Genomic DNA, 21,099 nt, shown 5'->3' with positions numbered 1-21,099 from the left:
GGTGTGTGTGTGTGTGTGTGTCCATCTGACCAGTTGTGAATTGCTTGGAGTTTGCTCAGTTGGCGGTTGGCTGGTTTCGATGTCTTAATGTGGGAGGGGGCGCCGTTTCCTTGAAATGACTTGTCCTTCAGATCACCCCATTGCTATTCCATGGGCAGCTGGTAGAACTGGCGAGAAGGATGACCCACAGAAGAGGATGGGGTCTCTTAGGGGGCTGTAGGAGTGTGCCAGGCTCCCTTGGCAGAACTGGAGTCTTGGAGAAGGAGGCCGAGGCTTATGAATAGCATTTCTCCCCACCCTTGAAGGCGTGAGAGTTAATTCACTTGTAGCTTCTAGTGGTCTTGTGTGGTGGCCTTGGATGACCTTCAGTCATGGTGGACCTACAACCCTTGAGGTCAAGTAAAACTCTCATCTCTTCACATATCAGCTGTTGCTGTTGGAAAGCAGTTGGATGAAAGAAGGACGATAGTTTCCTTTCTCTTAAGATGGACTCATGTGGAGAAGAAGTCAACTTGGGGGTTTTGAGAAAAAAATGGCAAAGGATATGTCATGAAAAGGCATAATAGGATTTTTTAAAAAAATGTTTCTAGAAGGAAAACAGAAGGGAGACAGTTTGATCTGAGAGATATCTCTGTGGTTCCACCCTTCGGGCTGTTGAGAGCAGCAGTTTTTCTTATTCCAACCTAGCCTTTTTCCCCCTTCCACCCTAGACTGTGGTTTGGGGGACCCACCATAGGGGTTGGTAGGAAACCACCCAGAGGGTCGGGGTTGGTGAAGAAGCTGGAGGGCTCCCATTGCTGCCCATAGCTGGTGGGAGGTGATGCACCTGCCTCGGTCTGCTCCCTTGCCAGCCTGCACCGCTGCTCAGCCATGATTCTTCCTTTTAAAAGTTATTTTCATAGTATCAGGGGAGGGTTTTTGTACAGATGATAAAATAAAACAGCTACTTATTTATATCTCCTTGTCTGGACATTACCTGGAGCAGGAACAAACGGGCAAAGGATGGTGGGAATGGGCTTGGCTAATCTCTCGGTTGATGAATTCTCACCAGCTGTGCAAAAGTTGTCCCTCTCTTGGACATGTTGATTGTTGAGGTCTTCAAGGGCTGTGAGATCCTTGGGGGGACATCCCTGGTTTGGCTCATCAGATTTCTGGTCTCCCAGTTGTCCCAGCCCGCTTGAGTTGGCCGAGTTCTTCTTTTGTCTGCTCTAAAATGTACCAATGAAGAGTTCCTCTGTGTTCTGAGTCATAGCTATGCACATGTGGGGCAGTGAAGTTGTGGGAAGGAGGTAGCTGCTCTCTTCCCACCCCAGTTGAAAGCTTTCTGGAGGCATCTTCCTCAGAACCATGACATTTGGGTCTGATTCAGTCCAGGAGGACTCAAGCCTTTGGGGATCCAGAAGGATGAAGCAACTCTCACATCTGAACTGGACTGGTGGGACAGATTCTTTTGGATATTTAATAATAATAATAATGATAAAGTTTCAAAGAATTGGTTTCAACATCCTACGAGACTCGGTGAAAAGATGGGTCAGATAGCACGCAGTGTGGCAGGTTTTCAGAGCTCATCGTTTTAACGTGTTGTGTGAAGCAGGCCATCTCATTAAATCATATGATCTTGAGTGTAGCATATTCTGTGAAGATAGCAATTGTATTTTATTAGTGTGAAAACATCCTGAGAGAGCTAGGATTTGTTATTGGCCAGCAAATATGTTGAACTGACCTACTGGAAAAACACGTCACCCTATTTCAACAGTAGGGTTGCCTCACAAAAGTCCATCAAGACGTTAAGTAGACCGTTCTGTTGAGCAATGACACTCATAAAAATGCCTTCAGACCGACTACACGGGTCACACATGGACTAATATGATGGTTGCATCCTTCAAGCCACAAGATGCTGGTGGAAATGGGTTGCTAATCATACCAGCTTCTGTGGTGCTTTCTAAAATACGTCTACATTTATCCACACAGATGACAAATGCACTGCACTGCAGAAACAGCGTCCACAAATATTAACAGGATTCATACAATATGCTCCTTAGCAAGGAGAAAAGGGGTAAAACATTTTGTGCCTCAGGGTGATGTGAAAACTCATAGAATCAAGATCACGCGAAGTACTAGTACCGTTTTATAAAACCCTAGTGAGGCCACACCTGGAATACTGCAGCCAATTCTGGTCACCATATCACAAAAAAGGTGTTGAGAGTTTGGAAAAAATTCAGAGAAGAGCAACTAAGATGATCAAAGGCCTGGAGGCTAAAACATACGAAGAATGGCTGCGGGACTTGGGTTTGGCTAGTCTAAAGAAAAGAAGAAATAGGGGAGACATGATAGCAGTGTTTCAGTATCTGAGGGGCTGCCACAAAGAAGAGGGGGCCAGGTTGTTCACCAGAGCACCAGAGGGCAGGACGAGAAACAATGGTTGGAAACTGATCGAGAGAAGCAACTTGGATTTAAGGAGAAACTTCCTGACAGTGAGGACAATCAACCAGTGGAACAGCCTGCCTCCAGAAATCGTGGGTCCTCCATCACTGGAGATCTTTAAGAAGAGACTAGACAATCACCTGTCTGAGATGGTGTAGTTCTCCTGGTTAAGCTGGGGCTGGACTAGAAGACCTCCAAGGTCCCTTCCAGCTTCTATTGTATTCTATTATTATCACAAACCCAACTCTATTGGAAAGGTTCACTAGTATCGCCTACATACCCGTCATATTTTGATGTTGAGGGGGTTTCGACTCTACTTCTATTGACAAAGAATTGTTGAGGAATCCTGCGTGGAGCTTCTGGGAATCTACACGTTATGGTGATCTATCGCCTCTGTTTTGACCTCATCTCCCCACCCCATCCCCAAGGAGATGGCTGAAAAATAGGTGATTAGGGAACTCGCCAAATGTCCAAAACAATTGCTGAATCTTTATTGATGTTCTGAATGCAATGACCTGATTTTTTTCTTTGTTTTTTTTAACTCTTAAGGAAAATAAACTTCTTTTAGAAACAGCTTGTTACACACAATCTTCAGTGTGAAGCAATATACTAAATAAGAACACTAGTTTTAACATTTACATCTTTCATATATATTATATATATGTATATGTATACATATATATACACTATAGAATGAGGCAATATATATAATACACACAAGTTTGCCATTTTACAGTCATTATGTACAAGATTCCATTCAAAGAGAGCTGGAATTGTGGGGACGAGGATGGGGGGGCTGGGGTGGGGGTGTCTTCCGCCTGCCGTCTGAAGGTGTGCTTCTGAAACGGGCCTTCCTCTGCCAGCAAACCTTGAGGGGCATACTGCGAGGATGGCGTAGCGGAGAGGACAGCGGGCGACGCGCACAGAGTACCGTGTACAGAAAGGTTTACAAGCAGAGGGCAGTGGGATTGTTGCTCTTTCACAGCGACAACAGAAAACCAAGCGGATGAGGAAGGGTGGGGAGAGGCCCCCATCAGATTTAATGCTGTAGAGGTGTGAGTGGCAGTGAGGAGCTCCCCCTCCTACTGGATTGTACAACACTGTCATGAAAGCTGGGCAAGATATATACAATTTATGCAACTCAGGTGTTGTTTGCTTGCTACCTTCCCCGGTTAACCATCAGAGTGAGTCCGATCTAGACCTTCTCCTTCAAAGTCTTCTAGAAACCACCAGGAGCAAGTCCCTTTCCACCCTGACCCAACATACAGCTCGGGGCTGCCCAAGATTGATTTCTCCATCCCATGTCTACACTGCCCACCTCACCTAAGTCATTACGGGTGCCTTACAAATAGTAAGGGTTGGCTTAATAGCCAACCAGTAAAATCTTCCAATCAAATTCATTTCAGGGACTCTTCAAGATAAGGTTCCCTACCTTTGAGGGGATCTTGATGGTCTTGGACGGTAAACCCTGGAGGATTCTGGATGCTCCCCCCAAGGCTCATAGTAACCAAGGGCATTGTTGGATTGGGACAAGCCCTGTGAAGTCCAGAAATGCATCAATTATAGGTGGATGTTGTCTTGTGGAAGTGCTCTTCCTGCCCCTGTTGGTTTTCAATGTCTGGGGTCAGCCCCAAAGACAGGCTCTGTCCTACCTAGTTCCTAGCAAGATGGGAGAAGCTATGTCTAGAGAAGCTTATGTTTCTGTTTTGCTTGGGACTCTGGCAGGGTTTGCGTAATGCCTCCAGCTAAACAAACCTGCTTCAAACTGCACAGATGCCAACAATGGACGTGGGCACATTATGGCTTCTGGTGTTGTTGGAATCCCAAAGAGACAGCCCCCATAACTGAAAATGGAGTTGTAATCCTGGTTTCCTCTCCTCCAAACGGCATTCCCTTCAGGTTTACACTGCACAGTAAGCCACAAAATGTGACAGGAGGCAAGATGGAAGCTGATGATTGTGGGTCAAGAGAGCTTCATCTTTGTGCCACCACAACTTCAACCAAATCCAGGAAGAGATGTCTAGGGTGGTTTGCCCAGGCTATTTAGGGATTCTGGGAGTTGTAGTCATATCATACTAGGAGAGGTCCATTGTACGAAAGCTTTGGTGGGATCTTACAACTCATGGAGGCAGTGAGAAGAGCAGATGAAGGTAAGAACATCTGTAGCCTACTAAAGTTCCTGATAGCCATAGGCATGTTAGAAATCAAGAAGCCAGGATTAAACAGACATCACGGTTGTTAAGCAAGCCTATTGTACCCAATGGGCATTTTTTGCCCAAAACTGGAAGTAAATGCTGGTTTCCAGAAATATTGTAAATCGTGGTCCCGTGACCATGGGACACTGCAAACAGCCATAAAGGTGGGCCAGTTGCCAAGTGCCCCAAGTGCAATCAGGTAACTGAGGAAGGGATGGACATCGGAACTTCAAAATCAGGTTGTAAGTAGCTCTGGGGACATCCATTGTAACTTTGAAGGGTCACTAAGTGACCAGCTTTATGTCGAGGAGTACCTGTAATGCACAATTGCTGTCAGAACAGATGAACTGGCTTCAGCGGCCATCAAGATGGATGGAATAGCAGAGCATCTTAATAAGTTCTGCTAAGCTCAAAAAAACCCAGTTTCCTTCCCCTGAAACTTCACGCACCATTCGGCCAGATGGGAATCAAGCACTTTGTTTCACTGCCCCCCCCCCAAAATCAAGATGGGGGACGAAATCACAGACTATTACTATCGGCAAGGTCCCATGAAAGATCTTCCTGCTTTTTGTCTCTTCTCAACAGTCTAGGGCAGTGTGTCTTAACCTTGGAACTTCTCGGCATGGGGACTTCAACTCCCAGAATTTCTCAGTGTTTCTCCACCTTGAGAACTTCATGACAGGTGGACTTCACAACTCCCAGAATTCCCCAGCGTTTCTCAACTGTGGGAACTTCACAACATGGGAACATTCTGCTCTCAGAATTCCTCAGTGTTTCTCAACTTCGAGAACTTCACAACATGGGAACATTCTGCTCTCAGAATTCCTCAGTGTTTCTCAACTTCGAGAACTTCACAACATGGGAACATTCTGCTCTCAGAATTCCTCAGTGTTTCTCAACTTCGAGAACTTCAAGACCGGTGAATTACAATTCCCAGAATTCCCCAGCCAAGAATTCTGGAAGTTTGTAGCCCACCTGTCTGGAAGTTCCCAAGATTGAGAAACGCTGATCTTGGGAGTTGCCGGCTTTCCTGGTTTGAATGTGGGGAGCGAGCCAGACCTGGAGGGGTGAGAAGAAAGAGGGCAAATGACATCTCAGGGCCGGGCTAGGAGCTGGAGGGAAACAAGGACGAAAGCAAAACAAAAATGCGCAAACGAACTCAAGTGATGCAGTCTTGTTTGTCCCCAAAAGGTTTGGGGTGCTTCTTTGTACACGCGGATCACATCTATATACAGAAAACACACATACACACGCACACACGCACACACACCATGAGGTTTGCTGAAGGCAAAAAGTTGATCAGATCAGAAGAAAGAGAAGGTGGACCTGGAGACCTCCTGGAGTCCAGCAGTTCTGAGCCAAGAGAAAAAGAAGGGAGCCGAGGACTTCTGTACGCTTTTCTCCTGGCGACGACCCATCTGGGGGCCGAGTCCGTCCTCTTTGCTGGAGAGAAAGAGACTCGAGCAAATGTTCTTGGGACGTGCTGTGCTGACCACCACGTGCCTGCCGGTCAGCTCCGGCCATCCGATGTCCCTTCCAAAGTCCTCAAGACTCTCTTCCAGAAGAGCTGGGTGGACAAGTTGAGTCAGTGGCCAAGCCTAGGTAGATGCCAGCTGGATCAGTCTTGGGTACAGCTCCTGGGTGAAGAGAAGAGGAGGACTACAAAACCCAAACTGGAGTTTGTCTTCTCTCCTGAACCGGTTCAGGAAACCCCTCCAAAGAGGAATGGAGTAACCAGGAGGAAAAAAATGGGATTTTCGTGGTGGTTCCCGCACCAATCTGGAATGGAAGAAGTCCAGAGGGGAAGAAGGGAGACGCCGCACCGCCCCGGTCTGCTTCCTGGTGGGTGGGAGAGGAAGGTTCCCAGGAGCTGGGCAGCAGGGTCGTCGGGGGTCTTGTGCCCTTTGGGGTCAGCTTGCAAGGAAGTTGCCAAGGCCTGAGCGAAGAGGAGGCGAGGCTGGCAAGGCCAGGTCCATTCACAGTAGAAGTACTATTGCAAAGGGGAGGGGCAGGGGGGAGGACAGGGCCCGGGAGGGTGGGCACTGGGCTCCTCCCTGGACCCTTCCTTCCAGAGTTCCTCTTGGTTGCAGCTACTGCAAAGGGGCGTGCCGAGGCAGAGCCCCCCCCTCGCTGGGTAGGGACTCCGGCGGCAGCAGGTGGGTCCATTATAGCAGCTGCATCTGCAGGAAAAGGGGAACAAAAAGAAGAAAAAGAAAGAATGAAAAGATGCACCCCGAAAGTTTATTTGGACTATTTTTCCCTTGGCTGTTCCTCTGGAGCCCTGTGGACACAGCTAAGTCCCCCTCCAAGGAGAAACTGAACAGCCCCCTCCTCAACATTTAGCCACCTCTAGCTGACCATGGAGGGCATCTGTGCTCGACCCACCCTGGCTTGGGAGGGAGTTTCCGTTAGAAAAAGACTCTTGTTTCCTTTATCGGGATAAATTCACGTTGGCTGTGAATTCCTCCCCATGAATTCACCTAAGGCTGGCCCTTGTCCCTGCGTCAAAACACAAACACGCTTTTCACAAGCTGCTTCCCTCCTCTGCCTTTCTTTCTTTCTTTCTTTCTTTCTTTCTTTCTTTCTTTCTTTCTTTCTTTCTTTCTTTCTTTCTTTCTTTCTTTCTTTCTTTTTCTTTCTTTCTTTCTTTTTCTTTCTTTCTCTCTCTCTCTCTCTCTCTCTCTTTTCTTTTCTTTTCTTTCATCTGTCTGTTCTCTTTTCTTCTTCTTTTTTTCCCAAATGAGTCAAGGCTGGCGGTGGATGCGACACAAGAGGGCAGCAGAAAAACCCCTTTCTAGGCTGGCCGATTGGCTCACAGGGAGACCCATTCAGGAGAGCCAAGGGAAGTTCCCACCACCAGGATACCCCCTGGCCCTCCCCTCCCCCCTTTGGGCCTCAGATAAAAGGAGACCCTGGGGGGGGGACTACTCCATTCCCCCCCCCCCTTCTCCTCTCTTGGGATTTTTTGCCTTCTCACAGGCTGCCTGGGTTTGCAGCCTGCGAGATGCTAAGGTGGAAGACAGAGCAGGAATTTCTTCTTTTCCTCTTTTCTGGGGCAGAGAAATAAAAATAGACACCCCGGCCAGGAAGGTGATGTTGTCTGACGTCTGAAAAGCCTGGAACACACAAGACATCCTGCGAGACCTGGAAGCTACATCTGAGAATTGTCTGGTCACCCCTCGATAAACACACAAGGGATGCATGTTTTCAAGCACAGGCTTAAAAACCAGAGCTTTGGGGGGAGGGGTGAAAGGCCCTTAGAGACAAAGCTATGAGGGTCTTCCTGATAAATAGGTCAAGGGAGAAGGACTGGGGAAACCCCCCCCCCACTTCTCTCTTCCCCCGCAGCCCAAGAACAAGACAGTTCTGTCTCCCTGGGGTCTGAGCTGATTTCCTGCAGAGGAGGAACCAGGTCAAGGCGGCGTGGCGTCTGGAGCAGAGAGGCAGGCTCTCCAACAGACCAAGACGGCCTGATCCAAACATCTGAGATGCAGACTTAGGAACCTGGATGTCGTGTGGATTGGCGCACAACCCTCAGTGAGAGTGAAGCAGGAGACGGGGGGGGGGGGGATATTTTGAAGGAGAGCTCCTCTGAGTCTCATCAACCTTCCCGTCCACAGAAATCCTCCCTTGTCTCCTACGCAGACAGCCCTCAACTGACAGCCATCCGTTTAGCGAAGTTGTACCGGCTTTGGAAAAAGGGACCCGCACTCAGTCCTTGTGCATGATCGTGGGGATGCGGCAAAATAATCTTTCTGGAGAAGTAATTTCTTTGTCCTGCTGCGGCTCTCCAGGGGTCTCCAGATTTTTGCAGCCCAGAGGCTTTCCCACATGCTTGGGGAGGGAAGAGAGATAGAGAAGGCGAGGGAAACCTGCCAGCTGAGCTTGGAATGACTTGCTGGCCTCTGAGGCTCAGTCTTGGCCACGATCAAACCGAGCAGGAGGCCTGGTGAGGGGCAAGGAGGCCTTTTGAAGCTGGCTGGCAGTAGCTGCTGCTGCTGCCCTCTTTGGCCAGCCGAAGACCCTTCCTCTGTCTCCAATTAACGGAATAACAAAGTTGGAAGGGACCTTGGAGGTCTTCTAGTCCACCCACTGCTCAAGCAGGAGACCCTAGACCATTTCAGACAAATGATTGTCCAATCTCTTCTTTAAAAATTTTCTTAAACAATTTTCTCTCTCTTTCTTTGAAACTTTGATGTATCTGCCCCCAGATCCATCTTTATCTCTCTCTCCCTCCCTCTCATGGCTCCTCGGCTGGTCCGGTTGCAATGATGGGCAGGAAGAGGAAATGCTCGCTGGCCTGACTCAATTATATCCCAAGGTCTGGCCAGCGAATCTTCAGCAAGACCAGACGAGGCTTTTCGAGGACCGTCTCCTGGGTCTTTAATGGGGGGGAGGGAGAAAAAGAAGGGGGCAGGGCAGAAGGAATGCCGCCTCCTGCCTCTCTTCCATCCTCATTTCCCAGGACACCGGAAGCGAGAGGATGGGGGATCTGGGAAGGAACAGGAGCTGTTGCTGAGAAGCACAGCCATTGGGGGTGAGCAGAGAAACATGGGGGAGGGGGCCTGGAGTGCTCCCCAAAACCTCTTGTTGGTTTGATCATGGCTAAGACTGAGTCTCAGCAGCCAGCAAGTGCAGAGGAGAAGCCTCCAAATGGGTGGCTATGTACATTTGCTTAATAAGTAATAAATAAATCAATAAACATCAGCTGCATCACTTGTTGGACCCTCCTTGCAGACCTTCTGACTGCAGGCAAGGTGGAAGGGCAGAGACCTGACTCAAGAAAGAGCAAAGGGGCCGGGAGAGCAGAGGGTCCAGATCCCCTCCTTGGCTCCTAAGGATCGGTGCACCTACCTTGTGTTTAGGGCAGTTGAGCAAGAAGGTCTCTTCAGCTAACAAACAACCTGCAGAAGAGAGCAGAAAAATGGCAATGAAAGTCCTGTGTCACACATAAAGTAGAATATTTGTAGAATATCTGTGGCTCAGGGCTGAAATGAGGAGTCCTGGGTGCTCTCTGAGCTTGGCTGTTTTCTTGCAGACATTTCACGACCCAACTAGGTAACATCATCAGTGCTAGGAGGGAGCAGGGACGACACTCTAGCACTGATGACAATACCCAGATGAGTCATGAAATGTCTGCAAGAAAGCAGACAAACTCAGAGAGCACCCAGGACGCCTCAGAGTCCTGTGTCCCTGATAACTGGCTATTCCTTTTTTCTTTCCTACATTCAGGAAATATCCTTTTCCTTTCCTTTCTCTTTCTACCTGAATCTCGGCCAGATTTCTCCTCTTTTATCTCCCCCACATCTCCAAGTTCTCTTGGCTGCCTTCCTAACAAGGAAATGGGCGGTTAACTCTTTGCTCGTTTCAGCAGTAGGCGAGAGAGAGCCGTCTACCATTTCAACACATCATCTATTGAATAATTTCCCCTTTGGGCTGCCTTGGAAATTACAGTTTGACAGCCACCTTTGGAGGACTCCCCGGCTGCCTTTCCAAAGTCTCCTGCAGCCCTGAGACTCCAGGCTGGGCCCCTCTGCTGCAGGAACACCACCGTTGTGCAAATAAATAATTGCAAGCAAAAAATGAAAAGACGGGGAAAAGGTTAAGCTTGTGGCAAAGGGTCTGTATTGCTCCTGCATTTTAAAATAACAAAAGGAATGTTCTTAGCAGCAGCCACCAGAAAAGGAAGGAGGAGCCCCTATTGCTTGTCTTTTTCCAATTTCCTTCTTCTTTGCCCTCTCTCTCCCTCCCTCCCTTCCCGGATTTCAAATAACTGGCTTCAAAATGTGGTGTTCTCAGTTCCTGTAGAGGAATGGAGAGATAACCTTGACGAACGAACGAACCTCTGCAGGAGCCGTTAAGGGAACATAAACAGCTCAGTCCGAGGAGGGAGGGAGGGAGGGAGGGAGCAGGAGAAAGAAACTCAGAATAATTGCACCTTGATTCTCTTTGGTGTAAGGGGGATCAAAGGCAAAATCTGGCAGCCGTTCAAGATGCTGAAAATAGCATTTCTGGAAGACAGGTAGTGTCTGTTTCTTTTCTCTCCTGGTCTACCTTGAAGGCAGGGCTGGTATAAATAATAATAATAATAATAATCAAGTTGCTAGCTGCCCTATCTGTCTACGGAAATTTTTAATCGTCCAGGTCATGGTTGTCCCAAAGGTGTTTTTGTTTTTTTTTCCAAAAGGTAACTGGACTTCCTTGTTTTTTTTCTTGAAAACATTTTGCTTCACATCCAAGAAGCTTCTTCAGTTCTGAGCTGAAAAAACTGAGGAAGAACCGAGGAAGCTTCTTGGCTGAGAAGCGAAAGGTTCTTAAGAAAAAAACTAAGAAAGTCCAGCTGCCTTTTGGAAAAGAACTTTTGGGATAACTGCCTTAGCACGATCGAAACTCATTTGCTGCTTAGGTGCATCGCACACCCGGCACACATAAAAAAAACAGGTGGGAGTTTGATGGAGCTGACACGTCCACCATCTCCATTTTGTTGGACACACCCTAAAGACAACCCTGCTTGAAGGGCTGAGAGTTCCCGAATTATTCACAGTTATTTACTTACTGCTCCCGCCTGTGAGATGCTTACCTGCGTCAATGGCACATGTGTAGTGAAATATCTGGGTGCACCCCTGGTGACAGCAGCCAACGGTTGCTCCGACTCGCTGACAGCCGGAACACCTCTACAGTCGCCAGGGAGGGGAAGAAAACAGAAATTCCATGAGCTCTAGTGACATGGATCTTGGCTCTGCCCAAAGTTGCTTTTTGAGAAGAACCTCCACTCCACCCAGAGTGAATGTGGGGCAGAGGTGATCTACCTGAAGGCTCAAAGTTCTTGGCGTTTATCTGGACTAGTTGGAATTCATGATTGTTGTCCTTCTGTGGTGCCAGAAAACATAAATTACTGTATCTTCCCAGGATAATTGAACCCCCATTTTCACTTCACTGGATTCCATTTTCCTGGCCAAACCATCTAATGAAGAGGGTCAGTATTGTCAGATTTGCCAAGGAATTCTACCACAGCCCACTTTCGTAAAACATAGCCCTAATGGTCACTCTTGGGCATGCACAGCTCATTTTTTTTTACACATCTGAGAAAGTTTTCTGACTCGGGAACTCACTGGACCTGGCGAGAAACATCAGCATTATTATGCCTGAGCAATTTGGTTTTCTTATAGTTCCCTTGTACACCCAAGTGGTAAACCAGTTGGGGAATATGTCCTATGGTGGAATGAGACTCTGAATTTCCTAAGAGACCTTCTATGGCATAAAATCTGTCTCTGTTCAGGGAACCAAATGAAAACCTGCCAGGTTGATAGCTGTCCATATTCTGCTTGAAGCACCCTCAATGAAGTGAAGCCCAACACCTTTGGCTGGAGTTCTGCTATTCAACTGTGCTCACTAATAGTAACTTATTTTCAACACAGAACCACAACCTGGTCTTTTGTACTGCAGACACTTCAAAATAATGACATTAAGACTTTGGAAAGGTGAAGACCAGTTTTGTATGAGTTTGCCAGCACTCATTGTTGCTGTTTGCCAAGGTTTCAGACAGGCACCCAAGATGGACTTTGGGAGGTGCTCAGATCCTGACTCTTTGCCAGAGTCAACAGGAAGGGTGGACATCTTCTGGTGGAAGATCTGTCAAGGGTGGCCTTGGCCATTTGGCAGATCTTCCTCCATCAGATGCCCTCAAAGTCTGCCTCAGAGGTCCCTGATGAGGTGAGTCCTCTGCCAGGTTGCTCACAAGAAAGACCTGAGATTTAGGTCCCTGAGTTTGGGCCCTAACACCCAGGTGAGTCCCAACACTGATCACCTTCAGCCAAATTTCAAGATTCGCATCTTTCTTCCTCTCTTGCAGAGTGGTGGGACCTTTTCCAAGCTCCCCTCGGCCGAATGAGGGGCCAATTTCCAGACCATCTATGTGAAGTAGAAGCTGTCACACTCTTGTCATGTCTTTCCTAATTTCATGAGGACAACCTGGCTTGCACAGACTCCTTCTCAACTACAAGACTCTGCAGAACTTTTTTTTTGAAGGATATTCTGGAAATGGGTGAAAGGATGGCGGGTTAAAAAGAAATGTGCCCCAGATGAAGAAGGGGCTGCAAAATATTTACTTTGGGGAGATGCTCTCGACAAAAAAGAAACCAGCCAAGTGAAGTCATGAGGGAGAAGAAGACCTACCACCTTGGACGGCAGCTGAGAGAGTCAGAAGGCAAGTAAGAGAGACCAAAACATCATGTACTTTCTTTAGAAGATCCTGGGTTATTTCCCAAGAGGCACACCTCTGCTATGACATGCCCTCTGTGGTGCTTCTTACATTTCCCAGCAATTCCTTGCAATACCATTACAGTTTGAGATCCTCAAATTCCTTGTCTTGCCTACTTAGTAGGATCAGCTGGAAAAATGTGGATATTTTATAGAGAACACATAATGGGCAGATCATTCTCACAGTTACACTTTGGGGGATGCATAATCAGATCTGCAGAATGTTGCAGTAGCTGCCACCAACCCTTGCTGAAAGGAACCTCCATGAACAGGCATAATATACCACAGCATGATCAATGACAAGGACCGACAGCCTTCCTGCTCCACTGATGGGCATGTAAGAGACACCAACCAGAAATGTCATTCTATCCACCATCTGAAAACCTCCAGGAAGCCATCAGCAACTCAAGAGAGGCAGAGATTGTTTTTCTGAAGGGTGCCACCCTCCGTCCACACATATCCATGGAGTTACTTTGAGAGGCATTTCTTCCTGGGACCCCTCTTTGGCCAAACAAAATTGTGTAGGAAGCCAGAAGGCCCATGTCTCCTTGTGTAATTACACTCTCTGTAAGAATGGAAGAAAGGTCCTATTATATCCAAGTCTTGAGTTTCACGGGTCCTTGGTGCTTTCTGAGTTTGATTGTTTTCTTGCAAATGTTTCATTATCCAAACTAGGTAATATCATTAGTGCTAGTCAGTGCTATGATGTTACCTGGTTTGGGTAATAAAAGATCTACAAGAAAACAACCAAGCTCAGAGAACGCCAAGGACCTTACAGTCCTCCTCCTCCTCCTCCTCCTCCTCCTCCCTGCAAACCCCACTCGCTTCTAGCATTGATGACATTACCTAGTTGGGCCGTGAAACATCTGCAAGAAAACAACCAAGTTCAGAGAGCACCCAAGGAACCCTCATTAACACCCTGAGCTACAAAAATTCTCCTTTATTAGTCTTGAGTTGGTCTGAAGTTTGCAAACTCAGGACTTGGATACAGTTGTGTTCTTCTTACATTCTTACGGGGAGTGTCTGTTTTCCCAAGCAAGAAGATAAAACTGATAGAATATCAACTGAAAAATTAAGTAGAGAAACCCTAAACCTTCTAGAGTTGATCCAACCAGAAGCAACCAGGTGGGAGCATTAGGATCAGACAGACTTGGCTGCATCCCTTGGCTCTTCTCCAAAGCCTGCTGCAAATACAGATCTGAGTATCCTCTAACTTTGGCTACCCCACTGCCTTCCTTCCCTCCCTCCCACCGCAGCCTGCCGCCTCTTGCTGTGCAGCTTCCTTGTCTCTGATCAGCACTAGGTGAGCCTGTCATTGTTTCTGTCCCCAGGGACACCACAATCACTCCCAGGGTGTTCCTCTTACCACATCCACGGCCATCTTTATTGCCTCCTGCAGTCCATAGAGTTTCCCTGCCACCAGGTACACCCCAGCTGTCCATATAGCACAGGCTTCGTGAACCCAGTGCTCCTGCGTCTCTCCAGCAGGGTCTGGCAGTGGCGAATCAGCTTTGCCGCATTCATGCCTCCGAAGCTTCTCAACCGCTGCTACTGTCACCCCTGCCGTAGCCTCCTCTCCCTCTGTCCTCTCATCGCAACAGTAACAGCTTTGCAGTTTCCTAAACAGCCCCCTTGAACTCGAACGGAGAGCACTCTGTCTTGCTGAGTCAGCGCCATTGTCCAACCTTGGTGGCTTTCCCCCCAGAGAACTGGTTGCGCAATTATTATCTGTTGCTTTGAGCAGTCTCTCTGCCAACGAGGACGGGGGAGGTCCTTCTCCCAGTCCCTCCACTTTGACCTTCTCTTTCAGCCTCGATTTTTTCTTCGGCAGGCAGTCCTCGGGGTAGTATGGCCCGCAGAGGTCCCCCTGGTCTTTGTAATTGGCCGGTTGGCGGCACAAGCAGCAGACCAAGCAGGCAGTATTGAGGGCCTTGGAGACCACCGGCCCGAGGTGCATCATGGACGACAGAGGTAGGATGGCTGGAGGCCGCAGACAAGTGGTCCCAAAAAGCCCAGCTTGGGCAGACAAAGAAGAAAACAAAGAAGTGTGCTGCTGCTGCTGCTCATTGTGGAGTTTTGCCTCTTCAGCTGGGCAGTTGACGACCGTGCAGGTGGTGATGTATTCATCCCACTTCTCCATCCGGATGTATGGTGAGAAGGGTGGTGCCCGGCTGTCCGCCCTCAGCCGCTTACAGGAGACGTACTTGAGCCGGATCTCGGGCTCCGTGGGGCTCAGCAGAGGTGCCTGCTGCTGGTGCCGTCGCCTGGTCTTGTTTTTGCACCGCGAGGGTACACTTTGGACCTTCCGGCGCTTGTGGTGCTTCCTTTGTCTCTTGGTGTAGCCGTTATAGTTGGCATGGTGGGCTCGCTGCTTCTGGGCCCGCGTCTGGGCCTGGGGGGACCTCCCTTCCACACTCTCGGTGCTCCCCAAGCCTTTGTCTTCGCCTTTGGGCTTTTTCCCTTCCCTTTGTCCCTCATCGCCTTTCCCAGCCGCCGTGGCCACCGCCACCACCCCAGGTTTCTCTTGGGTTGCAAGGAACAAAGCCGGGCTCAGGTGAGGACACTTCTCCAAGCTATTTTTGGCCACGTGGAAGGAGGCAGCTTTCCCCTTTCTGTTCCTCTTCTTAGGCAGCAGGCAGACGGTGCTTGCAGCCATGCTGTCGCCGCTGAGCTGCAACGTCTCGGGAGATGAATAGGCCTCACCCTTGAAGCAGTTGGAGGACAGTTTCTTACTGTTCATTAGTTTTCCTCTGAAGGATCTGTTGTTCGGGTTTCTGCATAATTGCTCGGCTGCTGGAGCGGCGGGAGCCTTTTGTGATAAAGCCTGGTTTAATGGCCGAGCTTCCCCCATGGCTGGGGTTCCACTGGTATTCTTTGAGGCTTGTTCCCGCTCTGGAAGGGAAGGGCTGAGAGGATTGTTGTGGGCGGCGGTAGCAGCAGTGACCGCGGGAACCACGGTGGGGATGGCAGTGGCCACCGTTCTGCAGGCAAACTTTTTCAGGTTGGGAGAGGTGATCTTCTGCACAATCGCTTCCAGCTTCAAGCCCCGTCCTTTCCTCGGGGGCAGAACTTTGGTCTTCATCACGCCCTGGAAGGAAGCCCGGGAGGTGATTTTGATGCAGACCCCTGGGTTTTCTTTTGCCTGGGGGGACTTGAGCATCACTTCACAGGAGTTCTTGGGAGATGGTTTCACACTGGTTCGCCTGGAGGACGGCATCCTCTTAAAAAGGCCAGAAGACACGTCTGGCTTCTCTTCCTTCCCACCGCTGCTGCTGTGATTGTTGCTTCGTAGGATCAGGTTCCGTTTCTTAGCAGGAATCGGGGGCAGGAAAACAGACTTTCTTTTCAGGGCGTGGAGTGGCCTCTCAGATATCTTGCCGACCATTTCTGGCCTGGCTTTCATTTGTTTGCCCAGCTTGCTCTCCTTCTCAGAACTGATCTTGAAGGACCCCGGCAAGTGGTTGTTGGGGAACACCTTCCTGGGCAGTTTGGCATTTTTGAAGTCTACTTCCACCATGGTTTTCTCCCTCCTTCGCTTGGTGTAGAAGACCTCCTGAGTCCGGGTCCTGGAACGGAGAATCATGGATTGTTGATCTTTCATTTCGGTTTCTACCATGTCGGCTTCTTTGGCCTTGGTAACAACAGAGTCTTCATTCTGGGTCAAGTTGGAGATCAGGGGAGGAAATGGATTGCAGGACTTTGGCGATGTCTTCCCATTGGCCTTCCTAGCTTTGAAGGCCACTCTCTCTTTCAAAACACATATTGACTTCTTGCCCCCCAACTTCTCATGAGGAGTTGAAGCTTTAGCACCTTCTAGAGGGTCTGGCATTCGTGGTTCAGTCATTGCAGTAAAGGAACGGGTACACATCCTGGCCGGCAAGCCTTCTGTGGGGAACCTGGGAGTCTGTCCATGGGTGTTCTTACTGGGCATTTCAATCAGACTGTTGGAAGCTGGGCATGTATTGGCCACCAGGCCAGCTGCTTGAATGCCTGAACATGGATTTGACATGGACTGAATAGGCTCTTCTCCACCTGACAGTCTACACTGCAGCTTTTTATTCCGAAGACTTTTACCTCTGGAGGTGGGTTCTGATGTTATGGTCAGCTTATCTGGTAGGACTTGTTTCTTCAACAGCAAGGTAGTTGACATCTCAGTCTTATCTTGAGGGGCATTTTCACCAGCTGCTGACTCTTCCTTGGGCTTCAAGGGGTGCAGAGAAGTTTCAAACCAGCTTTTCACTTTCGTGTCTGTGCCAACTGCTGGTCCTAAAAGGAGAACAGATGGATCGGACAAGTGAGAAGGAGGAGCAGTGTTCTCTTTCTCAACCGTGTTGGTGGCTTCTTCTGCCGATCCTGGAGTGTCTTGGAGAGAAAGAACTCGGGCATTTCCTGCAGGCTTAGGAGTGAAGGCATCGTAAGTCAAAGTCTTTTGCTCAGAGCCAGCTAATTCACACAAAGAGGAATACTCTTCAGGTTCCAAATCAGATTCTTTCAGGTCTGGAGAAGACATCATGGGGAGTTCGCTGAAGTCTTCTCCTGAACAGGAGTTCCTGGCAGTGTCCTCCAGCCATCGTTCACTCTCTGTCCTTGTGGCCTCATCGTAATTTAAGCCATCCCCTTTGCTGGCCTGCTGCTGTTGACTGAATCCACCTTCAGCTGAGCCCTCAGGGCCACAGAGACTCAAGCAGGAGGCATTTTTTTTCTCCTCAGAAGGTTCGCTCAGTTTGCCAGAGAATAAGCTCTTGGGAAGGTCTGAAGATTGGAGGCTCGACCCGAGCTCTTTCCAGGTGTCGCTGAGGTTCTCATCTGGCCACTCAAAGTTCTCCATGGCATTTTCAGAACTCACTGAATTGGCAGGGGCATTGGAATAGCAGCTGAAGCTTCCGGGGGTCTCAGAACTGGATGTGGCCACCGAGATGTTTGGCTTGGCACTGTAGCCCACAGAGCTGGTGGTTTTTAGGGAATTCTTCGTCTCGGTTGTGGTGAAGGAAACCTGGGAGGTGTCATAAACCTCCTCAGTGAAATTCTTCCCATTATTACGTCCCAGTCCTTTGTCTATCTTCAAGGGTTCAGCAAGAGCGTTGGAGTCCCCCTGGTTGGACCAGGGACTTTTGACCACAGAATCAAGGCAAGTCCTGTGATTCTCTAAGTGGAAGGGAGATTTGTCTGGGTCTTTGTTTGGAGCAGGAGAATTGGCCCAGCCTTTGTCTGCTTTCTCGTTGATAGCATCCTGCAGACCAATAATTTCAGATGCCAGCTCCTCTTGAGAAAGGGCGCTGAGGAGCAGCCGGGGGCAATCTCTTTCACCGGCAACAAACTTTGTAAAGCTCTCCAATGGCAGGCTGGCGTGAATGCTTTGGAAGGAATCGTCGGACTTGGTCGACATGTCATCTGGAGAAGTCACTGAGCAGGTGGACACGGATTCAGGCTTGGGTTTGGAATTGCTATTGACCCGAGCTGGGCTACGGCTTTGACTGCAGTACAGGAAGCCCCTCTCCAGCTGGTCTTCGGAGCCACTCAGGTAATCGGTGTCTTGGGTTTCAGCATGGACTGACTGGGGGGTGCTGAGTGGGTCCGAGTGTGGAGTCCCCGCTTGCTCTGCAGAATAATTGTTACCCTCAGGGCTGCAGTGCTGTCCCTTGAGTTGCTCTGGAGTCCTCGGTGAATTTTTGATCCCCTTCTTCTGCGGCATCCCCGTGGACTTGGAAAGGAGAAGCTGCTGGACAGTGTTGGAGATGTTTTCCACTTGAGAGGTAAGGGCTGTGAGGCTTTGAAGACTCAGATCCGATAAGAGGTTCTCGGGGATCTTCTCCTTTGACAAGTTCTTGCAGTTGGCAGGTGGCTGGGCGTCGGAGCTTGCCCCATCGGTCGGCGACGGGTTCAGCAAAGGCATGAAGTGGCTATGGTCAGCGAGGCTGGCTGGAAATGTCCCAGCAGTCAACGACTGCTGGCTATATTGGAAGTTCTCTAAGTTAGGCATCAAGGGAGAAGGCGTTGAACTGTAGGACGGGGATCTCCCAACAGAACGAGCTGGAGAGTGACTTGAGCTAGGGCTAAACGTTTGGTAATACTGGTCCGGTGTCCTCACCGGAGCATCAGCTTGGCAGTAACTCTGTCCTGGCTGGTTATAATGTTGGTATTTTGCTAGGTTTTGATAGTGCAAGGCCTCCTGAGCATGGTGTCGACCTTGCAGAGAGGGCGGAGGTGGAGGTGGTGGCGGCGGCGGTGGTGGCTGTTGCGGCTGTTGCTCGTAGCTGATTCGGTTGGGCTGATAGCTGTGTAAACCCTGGACCCGTTGTGCAGCGGGCAAGTTAGCGGCACTGCCCAGACCCCTTTCATGCGTGGGTGGGGCAGGAGGAGGGTTGCAACTTTTGTAGGAATGAGCTGTCTGGCCCCCGCTCTGGACCGATGTGTACGTGGAGGAAGCCGGAAAGGACTGGGAATGCTGTGGAAAGTGGGACCCCTGTGAGAAGGATAGCGAGGAGGACACCTCGTTCTGCATCTTCTGCCTGGGGAGCTTGGGGTACGTCAGGGGAGAGGGCTGAGGTCCCGGCTGCGGCTGGAGATGCAAGGAGTGACTTCGGAAGGGCAGCTGGGGTGTCTGTTCATGGTACTGCCTGCTACTGGATGGGGTCGCCGTCTTTTTCATCAGGTTATCCTCATATTTGGCCACCCCGCCAGGCAAAGGCTGAGGAGGCTGCTGCTGCTGCGGGGACCCCCACCCCTGCAGGCTGTCCTCTCCAGCATAGCGGGAAGGGTAGGGGCTATTCTCTTGGATGGGGTAATTGGGGAAGGAGGCCGGCCTGCTGGGCAGCTGCTGGCCGCGTAACGGCTTAGTGCTTCCCCGGTGGTACTTCTCCACGGTGCTGTTTTCACCAAAGGCTTGGTACGGCAATGGGGGCAGCTGAGGAGGTGGCTGCTGGGGGCTGTAATACTCTTTTGTCACCAGCCTCTGACGTTCGCAGGCTGGGCTTTGATGCCTGTAATTCTCCAGGCGTGATGAATCTTGCGAAGAAGTCGGCTGGTAGTTCTGCTGGTTGCCATGGAAACCACACCTTTCACGAAAGGACTGCATGGCTGGGCCTTGTTATCTGCGGAGAGAAAAAGCAGAAACTGGAGGATTAAAGTCAACGCATTTTTTTCCTCTTCTCTCTCAGCCCCGCCCAACTTTTCACCTTGAATTGTTGTGGCTTTGTCATTGGTTCTGCTTTGCAAACAAATAAACAAATGCTGGAGTCGAAGGCAGATCTCTCTCTCTCTCTTTCTCTCTCCCTCCCTCCCTCTCTCTCTCTCTCTCTCTCTCTCTGTTTCTCCTCCACTCTGGCTTTGCATTCTCCCCCAAATAGGTACAAAAGAGTCAACAATGCGGTTGTGCAGTGGTTACAATCCATCTCCCTGTACTGACAGACTCACGCTTCCCCTGCCCATGGGAGAACCAGGGAGGAATTTTAGCAAAGGCAGAAGAGGGCATCAGAGCTGTGCGTGCCCAGCACACTAACCACAAAATAAGCCCGGCCCTATTTGTCTCCAGCTCTCAAGCAGGACGTATAGTTTGGTTCCAACACTGAACAGCTGCCATTTTGTCTTTATGGATACCAGAATTCACAACATAAGAAGCCTGGCTGGGAACTTCAATTCCTATGTCATAAATCAATCCTGGCTGAAGACTCTGGTGAAGGAGTCACTCATGGAAGGAGTGAACCTGGTGATGGGGTCTGTCTGGCTAAACTTTCAGGAGGCTCAGCTCCTCCTGAGATTCCAGCCAAAGGATCTCCCCTCCAACAAAATCAGGTGGAAGGGTTATGGACCCGTAGAACGGAATTTACCCCATTGTGTGAGCAAAGGCATATTTGCTTTGGGATGTTCTCGTGAGCTTAAACAAAACCACACAGGCTGAATTAGAAACTCCTTCTAGCTGCAGCAGACAAGTATCACATCAGGCCAAAAGCTGTGGGTGCAAGGAAGGTTTGCAAATGAGAGGCATCGGATGAAGCCGATGCTCCATTTAAAATGGTATCATCTCTTTTCGTTATCTCAGCAGCTCACCCCCTGTGTTGCAGGTGTGGCTGTCCTTCAAAGAAGCAGGAGCTGAACTGGGTTGGTGCGGCATCGTCCTTTTTCTCCCCCCGTTCAGCAAATGCTCCAGTGTCTTCTGATTTGGCCTCCCAGCACTGAGCTCTGAAGGCAGCCTTCAGCCTGGGAAGGAAACATTAAATTTTGC

The 21,099-nt window shown here is 49.5% G+C and overlaps 1 protein-coding gene across 1 annotated transcript; it reads right to left on the bottom strand.

Moving 5' to 3' along the window:
* Positions 1-8,330: 8,330 nt before the first annotated feature.
* Positions 8,331-19,953, bottom strand: RAI1 (retinoic acid induced 1). The gene is made up of 4 exons (XM_015817830.1): positions 14,245-19,953; positions 11,200-11,293; positions 9,474-9,523; positions 8,331-8,453 (listed from the first exon to the last, which is right to left on the bottom strand). The coding sequence occupies exons 1-4, from the start codon at positions 19,951-19,953 to the stop codon at positions 8,331-8,333; spliced, it is 5,976 nt and encodes a 1,991-aa protein (XP_015673316.1).
* Positions 19,954-21,099: the final 1,146 nt, after the last annotated feature.

Source organism: Protobothrops mucrosquamatus, unplaced genomic scaffold (assembly GCF_001527695.2).
Source record: "Protobothrops mucrosquamatus isolate PMUCROS unplaced genomic scaffold, P.Mucros_1.0 scaffold640, whole genome shotgun sequence".
NCBI lineage: Eukaryota > Metazoa > Chordata > Lepidosauria > Squamata > Viperidae > Protobothrops > Protobothrops mucrosquamatus.
This window is presented reverse-complemented; position numbering and strand designations above follow the sequence as displayed.